Raw genomic sequence first — 13,088 nt, 5'->3', positions numbered from 1 at the left:
GAGAGAAAGTGGACCAACGCAAGAAAGAAATAGAACTCATTTGGAATGCAACACAACTGTTGATGTTAGACCTACAAACTAATACGTGTGAACAACAAGTCAAGAAAACTGTTCATTTACAAAGTGTTGCAAATCAATTGCTTGATGCATTTGTAGACACAAAAAAGGTGATGACAAAATCACATATACCAGCAGAAAATGTCGCTGCACGTATTGAAATTTCAACTGGTAATAAGGCCATTGAAAATGTATCTCAAGCACGCCAAAAATGTGGGAGACCACTTGGTTCAAAAGATTTTAAGTTAAGAAAGTGAAAAGATTAGATGGAATAGAAAATAAGACTGATGTTCCCCTGTCATAAGGTCAAGAAAGACCAAATATAGATGAAAGTAAAGAAAACGATGATGATCCGAAATGGGATGAACAAGAAGACAACCCTACGGGGAATGAACAAGGTGACAAAAACATCGATAACAATGATGTCTCTACCAAGATTCATTGGAATAGAAAAGATGCTATCGTAAATGAAATATTTGCAAAGTTCATTGCAATCGAAATCGTGTCTGATGAAAATGATTTTGAACCAAAAACAATGGAAGAATTTCGACACATGAGTGATTGGCCACAGCGGAAGTAGGCAATGCAAGCTGAGTTAAAGTCACTTGTAAAACGAGAATGATGTTTTCGGAAAAATAACCCTTACACCAACAGGTGTAAAACCCGTTGGATACAAATGGTTATTTGTGACAAAACGTAATAAGAAAAATGAAATAGTTAGATACAAGACAAGACACTTGTAGCCTAAGGATTTTCTCAAATTACAGGGATTGATTATGAGCAAACACATTCTCCAGTAGATGGTTATCCATTCTTTAAATATGAAAAACGATCCATTCAGACCCCAAGAGGAAAATGAAGAAATTCTGAGTCCAGAAGTACCAAACTCAGGTGCAATTGGAGCCTTATTGTACTTAGCTAACCTAACAACACTAGACCCGACATAGCTTGCTCTGTGAACTTGTTAGCCAGGTACAACAATGCATCGACTTATAGACATTGGAAGGGAGTTCAACACTTACTCTAGTACCTATAAGGGATAGAAGGCCTTGATTTAATTTATATTATCAACCAAAACAAGATGCTGCTCTTGTTGGGTATGCAAACGCTAAATACTTATCAGACCCACAAAATGTTGGATATCTGTTCACTTATGGCGGCACTACAATATCATGAAAATCAACAAAGTAGACATTGACCGCAACATCCTCGAATCATATATGCAGAGTTCATAGCTCTTTATGAAGCAGGACGAGAATGTGTATGGATAAGGTCGATGATCAGCAATATCCAAGAAGAACGTGGAATAAACGTGATAACAGAGAATCCAACCATCATCTTTGAAGACAATACATAATATGCATCTCTCAAGTAACTGAAGGATATATTAAGGGAGATAGAACAAAACATATATCCCCAAAACTATTCTTCACACGTGATCTGCAAAAGGATGTGGAGATAGATGTCCAGCAAATTCAGTCTTGTGACTACCTTGTCAACCTTTTCACCAAGTCACTTCCTTCAAAGAGATATGAGCAATTAGTTCACAAAATTGGAATGCGACATCTTTGTGAACTATGCTGAAATCAGGGGGAGTATATATGCACTTTACTCTTTTTTCCTTAGATCAGGTTTTTATCCCACATGATTTTTCTTGACAATTTTTTTAACGAGGCAATATACCAAATAACCAAAGCATATAATATAATGTCGTTGTACTCTTTTTCCCTAGCTATGGTTTTTATCCCATAGGGTTTTACCTAGCAAGGTTTTTAATGAGGCAACTCATACCCCATTTTATGTGAACGTTCAACGGGTAGTAGTGTTGAGAAAAATACAAATAAATGAAAGTCTACATTAATTTTACCTAGTACAATAATTTACATGTATTTCAATAATGTAAACTATTATATTCCGTAATTTTGGCTCCATAAGAGAACTTCACGAATTGTAAACTTTTGTGTAAAAATCAAAAAGCTTCTACTATGTTACTAATTTTGTATCGTTATCTCTTCAATGATAATCCACTATTATCGATAAAGTTTTTAACAAGAAGAAAAAAAAAATTGTTTCTTATTTCACCTAGAACATATTATTTTTTTCCCCTATGAGCCAAATGAATATATTAATACTAAAAAATAAAAATCCAATATGAACGGGTATTTCAAAGAAATTCAGGAGCCAAATTGGTTTTCCCTTTGCTTGAAATCAATTAAGGTTACGTGCTACTCACCCACTAATTACAAATCAACACAATATATGTATCATGTGAATTTGATTGTTTTTTTCACTAGAAAAATTGTTAGAAACCACCTTTTATAATACTTTTTTTGTGAAAAAACAGCTTATAAAAATGTTCTTGTGAAAGCACACTTAAAAGCAGCCCTTTTTTTTCCAAACACCTTAACCCGGTTTAAGGACTTTGACCCTGTTTTCCGGCGATGACCCTCATGTGAGGGTCAGATGTTCAACCCCTCCCTCCTCAAAACCACTAAAACCATAACTTAGCCAACCCCAGCCGTCGACACTACTACCTACCCGCCACTAGAACCACCTCTCAACCGCCGACGCTGACCTCACCACCCATCAACCTAGCCACCATGACCGCCTACCCAAATCAATCTAAATCCACCCGAAAAAATATCCATTTTCTTTCTTTTTTACCCTTTTCCCCTACAATTAGACTTTCTCACTCCTCTATTTTTCCTAGCAACCCTCGAATTATGTCAATTGAAAGGGAAAACCCCATTGTTTTGCTGAAATTGCTGCAAAGAACAACCTCAATTAATCTAATTTTGAGGTAGGTAAGTGGTTAACGTTAATAAAATTGATTTGTTGTTGTTAATTTCGTTGGACTTTTTATTTACCTTGGATCCAGGGTTTTTATTGGGGAAAAACTACTACCTACCCTCTTCTCTCCTTTCTATTGGTTTTTAGGGGACTGTACGCTTTTTTGGGTGGATTTGGGTGGAACATAGGTGGTTTTGAAGGTGGGTGATGATTTTAGTGGGCAAGTTTAATGTGATTTGGGTGGTCGCTGATGGCGACTAGGTTGATGGGTGGTGGTATCGGCAACTGAGAGTTAGTTTTAGTGGCGGCTAAGTTGTGTCGGCAACTAGGGTTGGCTAGGCTATGTTATTGGTGGTTTTGTAGAGAGAGGGGTTGAGCACGTGACCCTAACACCAAAAAACAGGGTTAATGCCAGAAACCGACCTAAGGTGTTACCTTGTAAAAAAATTTCTAGTTTTAGATATGCTTTCACAAGAAAAATTTTTATCAGATGTTTTTACACATAAAAGGTGTTATAAAAAATGGTTTTTGACAATTTTTTATTTTTTACTGGACTATCTCATGTGAATTTGATGGTTTTTTACTGGAGTGTCTATCTTCCAGAAACTACTTTGATCTAAACTATGTAAACACAACAGTTGACTAATTTAGTTAGCTTTACATTAAAATTCACAAGGTAATTTCACAAGGGTAAATACAAGTTAATCTCTGACATACACAACATTTGTTTATCACATCGCAATTTTGTAAATAAATCAACAACTTTTTCAATAAAAGTGGGTCCCACAGTAATAATGACTGGATAAAGTTGATTTATTTACCAAAATGTAAAGCTGATAAACAAATTTTGTTTATCCCAGAAATTAACTGAGGCTCCCTCATTTCACAAAGAGCCCCTCCTCACCCCACAGGGTACAGCAACCGACACGCGATCATTAACCTCTGCTGATTGGGAGACTTTTTACATCAACAGGGAGGGTGGGGTGTCACATAGTGATTATTTTTATTAAAAATGCCCAATTGAGGCAAAAACCAATACCAAAATTGACATGGAATGATAATTCTATTTCTAATTGGAGGGAGCCAGACTAATTAATATAAAATACAAATATACATATTATACATAACCTGCAGTTATAGCAGGTTGTTAACTCAAAGCAAAATTGATCATTTATCTCTTCATTGCTCTGCCTGGAATCTTCTTCGATATCACTGGATTTTTGACATTAACTAAGTGCAGATGCCTTCTTAGCTCCCGCCAAAGACATATTTATGAAGTGGGAGCATTCAAGTGGAACACAGTTCTGTGTTTCCCTTCTTGGTGACTTCCTAGTGAATCTGGGAAGTTGGGACTATCCTTGGAGAAAAAATTTATAACGCTGTTGTGTATACGTTTTGAAACCAATGTCATTTGGGTTATTACGTTGATGTTGCCCCACGAACAGAGCTTGTATCAGAGGTATGCAAGGGAGTTGAAAGATGTGGCTGAGTCAGATGTGTTTCACTAGGAAGACCAAGAACTGCAAGGGTTGAACTGCCAAAGAAAACATATTACAGCAAATTTGACATTATGAGAGCATAAACAAGAATAAGCACTACAGCAGTACAGCCTATCATACTATATAGACCTTACATTTTGCGTAATCCTTCATATATAAATTCTCAAATTAAGCTTCACATACATTGAAAATCCAATAATCACATAAGTTCGCACCACTGATAGTGATGGGACAACATATATTGCTACATGCTTGCTTGTTAAATATTGATGAGACCAGAGTCACATCAAGCTCACTAAGAAGTGGATTGGTGGTTCAAGAATTTAATACCTTGGAAGAGAAGATTTGATGCTTGGCTGGCTGGAATAAGCACTAAGGGGACCCCTGAGGTTACTGTATTTGTTGAGGGCGTTTTCAAGCTGCGGTGCAGGTAACTGCAAGGTACAAAAAAGTATTAAAAAATAATTCTATACATTTTATTAGTTGTTCCACTTCAACTTTTGACACAATTAATTTTCATATTGCCCTTTTTTTCTTTAGCGAACATACAGAATCATATATTATCATGTAAAATATTAATTGGATTTGTTTCAATGTAAATTTTCCAAATATTAACTTTTTTAATATCTATACTTAAAGATTAATTAAAATAGTTATGGTCAAAGTTGTGAGGTGACAAATGTGCAAGTCAAAATGGTACAACCAGAAAAAACGTAGGGAGTATAACATTGCAAAAAGTAACTTAAGATAGCACTACAACACTTGAAACCAATATTGCTTATACAGGATTACAGGCAGATTCTCTGGTTTTACCTTTAATAGTACTTGGAATGAATGTGGCTGTGTCTGAGACACACATTTTAAAAAACCTACCCACAGCTTTGGCATTCTCCAGATCTACAAGGGTGGCATCATAAATTAGTCCCATAGAAGATACTAGGCAAAAACGCAATATATTTGAACCTAAGATCACCTGTCTATTGACGAGTTTGGAGAGAACCTCCATGACAAATTCAACCTGAATACAGAAGTGTAATTTAATTAATCTATTGGATCCAGCTCTGTAATATATATCACTACACATAACGATTGAAAGACATAACATTAGTGTATATTATAGAATTTGTAAAATGGAATTAGAGATGATAATCATGCCAAGTATAATCTGCTATATATATATATATATATATTCAGTAAATTATTAACAAACACAGAATGGCAGCCATGCAAAAACTACATGCTTTAAGTAGATCATTTTCATTAAATACTAGAGCCGCGTACATTCCAATTTTGACTTGTAACCACTTAAGCCTCAACTGAGGAATCACCAGGCAATCTAGCCCAACTCATCAAAGTCCTATGCACTTAAGAGTTCAGATTCAGTGGTACTAGTCATAGCTTACAGACAGTAATTTCCTTCAAACCTGTCAGTACATTGTACCAAGAGAGCATACTATATCACAGCATAGAAATTATTTAAGATTTCTTTTCATTTAATTTTTATTTTTTAATTTTTGCTGCTTGACAAAGGACAATAACTACTTTAACCTATGAACCAAGGTCCAAAGGTATGCATGAGAAATGTGGTCAAACTATTGTATACTAATAATGCGACTTGCCAGAGTTAATTTAACTTGGGCTGAAAGGATGCATCACTCAGACCCAAGAACATTAACGCCCCGTTTGGTAGCCGGTTATAAACAATGGTAATGGGAATGAATTTATATATAAATTTGGAAAGAAATCCATGTTCACTCAAGATGACCCCTAAATTTTGTAGCATTTTCCTTCTAAATTTCCATTCCTACCTAATACCACCTCTCTCAAGTGGTAATGGATAGTAATGGAAATATGAAGAAAATTCATGCTTTGGGGATGAGAATGGGTTCCCATTAATTATAAGTTGTTTCCATACTAAATTACACTTAAAATTCATTTCCATTACCACCATTTATTACCGGCTACCAAACGAGCCATAAGAGTACAATTATTTGTCACCATAAAATGTATTGGTCATGGATTTGTTCAAGATATATTGTAACTTATCTCAAGGTACATGAGCAGTGCATCGCCAAGAAATATTGTTTATCATACTCCCATGTCCGACACGGCTACGTGTCCAAGCGTCCGACTTTGCTATTCTTTGAAAATTTTACATAATTTTAAACTAAAATGAAGTGTCTAAGTGTCCTACCCATGTCTTGAGTGTCGAGATCCGCAGGTGTACTTGAGATAAAATGAAGGGACTGAGTAACATAAATCACACTCTCATACATTGACCAAATATTATTAAATATTGGTCATCTTCTCGCATATTTAAATTAGTAATCTAAAACTGGTTTACACAAGCATTTGGGTATTGTTCCAAATATTTCATAATGGAAACAGAATCAGGATATATTATTATACTTTGTATATGCAAAAAATAATTATGCTATGCGTTTATTTTTATTTTTTTTGGCTCCTAAAAAAATATTTTCCCAACTCCATGCCTATGTTTTTAACTTAAGCACGCTTTTACTCATCTTTATCCCATTTGTTTATTCCTTTATTTTTTATTTCTTAATTTTTATTTGCCCCTAATCTTTTCTCTTGACCAGACACAAGGTGATTAGTAAACGTACTTCACCCTTCTAGTGTACACAGATCATCATTTAAATATTTCTTTTACAGGACCAAAATGAAACAAGAATATTGAGATAAACCATTTCTGATATTATTCAGATGATGGTAATTAAAAATAAAAACAGCTAAAGAATTTAGGTGTCAGGAGATACACTCAGATACAGACAACAAAAATCCAAATAGCTCTCTCATTTGTCCACTTCAACTACAAAAGTTTTGTATTCTAATAAGTTATAATAAAAACCGATACAATTGAAAAGTACCAAAGTATCCCATTTCCGAGAGTCAACAAATTCAATATTGCACCATTGCTAAGTGGGAGGACCTTACCAGAGTAGGGAAAGCATCAATTGCTTGGATTACAGTTCTCATAAAAAGTAGAGGAAGTGGAGTTCGATCAACCTGGAAAAGTAGACAAATTAATATCTTTTTGCATGAGATGAAGAGCCAGATATAGTACTACTAAAAGTAATAATACAAACCATCTGGTTTAAAGCCTTTGCCAATACATGTTGAGTGAACACAGTACGTTGCTCAAAACAAGCCGTGCAAGCATCTGTTACCTGAAAATGAAAAATAGAAGCTAAGCACAGTCGCAAGAATCATTAGTCAATACCAAAAAGTATGACAATACAGAAAAAAGAGGAGATTAACGAAAGCAATGTCTTTCACTAGCCAGTACAAAGTGCACACGATTTACCATTAAAAAACTTAGGCATGTTAAAGAAAGAATTTGAATGACAGGCAGCAGAAGCATTTAGCATACAACCAAGACTCCAAACATTATTGGATGTTATGTGAACAGAATTTAATGTGCAGCAAAACACACCAAATTAACAAGGTATAATACTGGATTCATTTAGGATTGTAAGTAGCTTTAAAAAGAACATCAACTGTCTTGTTCACCCTTAAACAAAGGCACCACACATTAGTGTCAAACTATTTAAATCAGGAAAAAAAAAAAAAAAAAAAAAAAAAAGAGGTTAACACTCGATACAAAATAATGCACTGAATAACAATTTAGGCCATCAAATATATTAAAATTTAAGACAGGTATAGTGAAATTGGAATAGTCCTCCATAAAATGACTTCAACACACAAACTAAAATTGTCATGACGCAAAAACAGACCTTTTTAAGTGCAATTTTTTCTTTCTCTGGCACAATGTCATGGATAGCAACCAAAACCTCGGCAGGTGTTAATGCTGGACCAGTATGAGCTGAACCCTGCGACATGCAGCCAATTTAATATTAGCAGATGAGCTGGAGAGGGATGCAAGATACAAGAACCCAAAATAGAAGGCAATAGTTAAATTGTAGTTCGTAACATCTATTACTTAATTAATAATAAAAAATAAAAAGCTATTCCCAAACAGCAGCATTATTGCCAAGAGTTCTGTAACTGAAGAATTTTAGAATATGTATGCTTGCAGGAAAATTCCAGTGAAATGAGATAAAAGGCAGGTAAAGGGCCACTATCTTTCAAGCTAATTCTATCCCACAGTTCTTTGAGCTGGATTGAACATAAATAGATGATAGACCATGTGTGATAAAAGATTGCACACCTGTAATATGTGAGCCAGTGCCTGCTGAAATTTGTCTAGAGGAAGGTCAACAAGCCGAGGGAATATAGGCAAAACCTGAGACCAAAAACGAAAACAATAGTGATCCAGAAATATACATAGCCAAGGCATAACTCAACATATAATAAAGACCAGAACATTCATTAGTAGTAAATAAACCATTTACAGTAGATTTGATAATTGAACTAAGGGAAGAGATGGTAAAAGCACCTCATTTTTGGAAAGAGAAGAGAGCATCGGAATCAGGATAGTAGCATCCTGCAGAAGTAGAATATTGATGAAAAATAAGTACAGACCCTAATAGCAAGTTAGAAAATCAATAAGAAATGATACGCGAAAAAGGAACCTTCAGTTTAGTTTCATATAGATGTTTGACGGTAGAAATAAGCTCAGGTGGAGGAGTGGTTTGTTCAGCTAGTATTTGGAGCACCTGTTCACACCAATGGAGCAAGATAAAAACAGATTTATTAAAAAAAAATTACTGAATATTGGAGAGCAGGGGAAATGTAAATGAATACAGGTCTCATCCAGGAAATGGCAGTAGAAGGCAAGAAAGGAAGGATATGGGATAGAACCAACCAGCATTAACAAGTTCTCACTTCCCATTGGTGGGTCAGATATAATGCGGAGCAGTTGAGAATACGATGACCCTAAAGCCCTCAATAAAATAGGAATGTGGCGATGAATAGCCTGAATCATTGTGATGAAAGCAAATGAATCATTTAAAAAACTGATATAAGCATACTATGCATACATAGCTGATAGTGATCAAAGAAACATTTAAGAGTGATACCTGCTTCACAATTTTACCAGCTCGTGCATAGACATCAAACACAAGCTGAAGGAGACCAGGTTTCTGTGAATTGCAAACCAAGATCATTATCATGAAGGCGGAGTTTTATAGCTCTTAGATGTAAGGACATAAACTAACCTTTGTACAAAGGGAAAAATACAAAGATATTAGACGTTGAGCTTCAGGAAATGACATGCTAGCATCAGCCTGAGAAACAGCATGTGATATGCCAGAATCTATTAGTTGGGGACCACTGATAGAAGTTTCTTCACCAACTCCTGCCTGTAATAAGATATGACAAGTTTACCAGAGTATAAAATAATAATTAGATATAGTAGGAGGAAATTCAACTTAAAGAATTAGATATAGAAGAAAATTCAACTAAAAGAATTAGATATAGTAGGAGGAAATTCAACTAAAAGATATATAAATTGTAAAAATAGAAAAAATAAACAGATACACACACACACACACACACACACACAATGAGGGGAACATACTTTCTGCAGTTAGTGATATGGCGGTATAGGATAAGGGATCTGCATCTAGTTTCTAGAGGTTTGTTGGACCTTTGTATCCAACCCCAATTATAACATTACACCCTATTATGAAGGCATCTAGAATAGCAATGATCCATGGCATACTTCATGAGTACACTCAAAAGTGAAAACAATGTTGTTGGTGATAAACATTAAATGTCATTCATAGAATCAGGGCCGCTGATTCTGATATCATTTTTACTTGCTGGAGGAAATGGAAGAGGAATTTCAGAAGACAAGTGCAGCAGATGGTGGCTTTGTGTGCCTTAACAGCTCAAGTCTATCATTTGTAGAAAGCTAGAAATAATGCAAAGTGGAAGGATGTTGTTTGGCTAAGGAAAGTTGTCTATAAGAGAGTGAAGCAGGAGGTGTGCAGCAGGGCTATGGACATTGCTAACCGAAAATGGAAGCAATATGACTATGATTGGATTGCTATTTTAAGAGTTATATTTGAGTTGCTTTTGTTTCTTTATTTCTGGTTATATACTCCCTCCGTCCCATAATATAGTTCTTGTTTGTGTTTTTTCCCAGTATTTAAGAAATAGAAGGAGAAAGTGGATGAAATACATTAATAAAAGTTAAAAGTACAATTATAGACAAAAGTTAGAGAGAGAAAGTGAAAAAAAAAAAAAAAAAAAGTACATGACATGTGCAAAATCCAAGGATAAGGTAGGAAGTACAATGAATAAAGTTAAAAAAAAAAAAAAGTGAGGGTATAATAGTCCTTACATATTATCCAAAAATAGTAACAGGATCAACATTTTGGTTCTCCAAAATAGGAAAACATGAACTATATTATGGGACGGAGGGAGTAGAAGTTTTGTCTCAGCCTTATTAATGAGGCGTTAGGTTATTTTGAGCCTATTCTTAATAAAAAAGTAAAAAAAATAAAATAAAATAAAATAAAAAATAATAAACGATTCTTAGTTTCAAACACTACATTTAATATAACACTCTTATTATGTCTCTCACAAAAGAAAGAAAAAGGTTAGTGGAACTAAGAGAACAAAAGTAAACTTACAAATCCAGCTCTAAAGCCTTTATCATAGATGTCCTTTGCTAAGAGAGAGGACTTCCAGTAAAAGCAAGTTGAAATATGTCTTATATCAGTTATATGATGTTACGATCATCTTTGAGGTACTCAATCTCCATTTTAGAAAAGGAATTCTTTCAACAATATGCTTTCCCAGAAGTATATGGTCCTAAGACCAGTAAGTAGTTCTTCTGTCAACATAAATATCTTATTACAAAAGATTTTTCAGTTTGGCAAGTTACCCTTGGAAAAAGGAATTCTAAAATTATCTGTATGTTTCCACCCCAGTTTCTCCACTCTTTCCTTCAGTGCTTTGACATTAAATTTATTGTATAGTGATGATAGAAATCCTTCACAAAGAACTAGATAATAGAGTCAAGACAATTTCCAAGAAATTCCTACACATTGCATCCTACAGGAATGTGTTTACATATGCTTTAGCATAAATGACATTCATATATCAAAAACTAGAAGTGAATGTTCTTGGCATCCTGCTCCAGCATACACCTCATCAAGTTTATTTTTCAGATGTGGGGGTGTGAAGATAGATAAGATGAAAGCACAAGAAAGGGATCAATTTTGCATCTTAACTATGAAAACTATCAAAAATAAAATAAAACAATATAACAAAATTCTACTTACTTCTCTTCTCAAACAAATAGAATCAGATGCATCAGCATCTGTTGTACAGTCCACAGCTGAAAGCAACATGTTCTTAGCATATTGCTCGATGGTTTCAGATACATAATTCAGTTGATACAGTTTGTTCGAAACCTATCAAATCAAAAAATAGAGAGAATTTAATCATCACCAAATTTCATCAAGATAAACATGGATAAAATATATAATATTTAGCGAGGCTTACAGAAGGAATTGCTCCCATATACAAAACACATCCATTATATGGCGATTATGGCCCCTCTACATATCAGTTATCAGAATCGAAATCCAGATCATATACCACGTGATCCTACATTCCAGTTAAAAATTTTATTCATGGTAGTTTTCTAGGTGAGATAACAATAGAAAGTTAGGACCATTGATGTCAAAAAGATGGCATGGTCGTAAATCTTTTTTCATTTTTTATTTATTTATTTTTGAGTTTTTTCTACCTTAAGCTGTTATGCATTTGTTCATGAAGTATCAATAGCAAATAGTATACTTTTTCCTTTTTGTTTACTAGGAAAGAAAACCATGTGGAGCTCATTCAAGAAACACCAATTCGAGCCATCCTTTTGGAAGAAACAGCTTCAGGACTTCAAGACAACAAATTTTACAACAAAAGAGCACATAGAAAACCTAACTATAGCCAGGGCCTGACTGCAGTCACAGCAAAGAAAAGTTCGTAAAAACAGAAAAAAAAAAAAAAAAAAAAAAAAAAAAAAAAAAAAAAGAAAGAAAGAAAAATAAAATCTATCTATTTTCCCAAACACCATTTAAAAAAAATAAAATAAAAACAATTGATTTCAACACTAAAATACTAATAAAAAAAAAACAAAACAGCAAAAGACACTAAAAGCAAATCTTGAAATTTTATTGCTGTCGAAGCTAACACCAACAAAGAGGTAAAGGAACTACAGAAGAAACTGCCAAAAAGGAGCAAAATTCTCCTTCTAAAGGAGTGGAAATTAAAGGGGGTAGAACACCAGAAAAGCCAAATCTCAGCAGTGCAAGACACCAACACCAGCGAAGAAGTTCGAAAAATAAGGAAAACCGAAACTGAGTGACGGTGACAAGAAACCAAGCAATCATATTCAGAAAGAAATTGAATAAAACAGGTTTTGATCCTGGAAACGAGGACTTGGTTTGATGAAGAAAGAGTCAGCCAAGGACAAGTGCACAGACAGAAAACGATAGGCTATGACCAGTATTTCTCAGGAAACAGGCATTGCAGATGTGGATTTCCAATTATGATAGCGGAAAAGTGGCAAGGGTAGCAATGGAAATTGACAAATCAAAGAGAGCACTGGTTAGCAGTCCACTTAAGCTGAGACTAGTTTTGCTTTAGGAGCTGTTGCAGCCAAGTTGGCTAGGGAAAACTTTTTCTATTCACTAAATTTTTATTTTTTATTTTCATAATATTTATTTTTTCAATCTCTAAACTCTACCTGCACCTTATCTGAAATCAAAAAGTTGATACGACCGCTTATCTAAACTAAACTTATTAGCC

General features: G+C 34.5%; 1 protein-coding gene across 1 annotated transcript in view; it reads right to left on the bottom strand.

Moving 5' to 3' along the window:
- Positions 1 to 3,601: 3,601 nt before the first annotated feature.
- The window catches only part of LOC145592423 (uncharacterized), a 30,276-nt gene continuing 20,789 nt past the window's right edge, over positions 3,602 to 13,088 (bottom strand). Inside the window, exons 14-27 of the mRNA XM_081648874.1 lie at positions 11,561 to 11,692; positions 9,485 to 9,628; positions 9,347 to 9,409; positions 9,133 to 9,243; positions 8,900 to 8,983; positions 8,764 to 8,811; positions 8,536 to 8,610; positions 8,102 to 8,197; positions 7,454 to 7,534; positions 7,302 to 7,373; positions 5,320 to 5,364; positions 5,160 to 5,243; positions 4,677 to 4,780; positions 3,602 to 4,381 (exon numbers count right to left, since the gene is read on the bottom strand). Coding sequence (XP_081505000.1) covers positions 4,267 to 4,381; positions 4,677 to 4,780; positions 5,160 to 5,243; positions 5,320 to 5,364; positions 7,302 to 7,373; positions 7,454 to 7,534; positions 8,102 to 8,197; positions 8,536 to 8,610; positions 8,764 to 8,811; positions 8,900 to 8,983; positions 9,133 to 9,243; positions 9,347 to 9,409; positions 9,485 to 9,628; positions 11,561 to 11,692 — 1,254 coding nt within the window. The 3' untranslated portion in view covers positions 3,602 to 4,266. The remainder of the gene's footprint in view (positions 4,382 to 4,676; positions 4,781 to 5,159; positions 5,244 to 5,319; positions 5,365 to 7,301; positions 7,374 to 7,453; positions 7,535 to 8,101; positions 8,198 to 8,535; positions 8,611 to 8,763; positions 8,812 to 8,899; positions 8,984 to 9,132; positions 9,244 to 9,346; positions 9,410 to 9,484; positions 9,629 to 11,560; positions 11,693 to 13,088) is intronic.

This window comes from Chenopodium album, chromosome 18 (assembly GCF_948465745.1).
Source record: "Chenopodium album chromosome 18, dcCheAlbu1.1, whole genome shotgun sequence".
Classification (NCBI taxonomy): Eukaryota; Viridiplantae; Streptophyta; class Magnoliopsida; order Caryophyllales; family Amaranthaceae; genus Chenopodium; species Chenopodium album.
The sequence above is the reverse complement of the archived record's forward strand: the minus strand, read 5'-3'. Positions and strand labels throughout refer to the sequence as shown.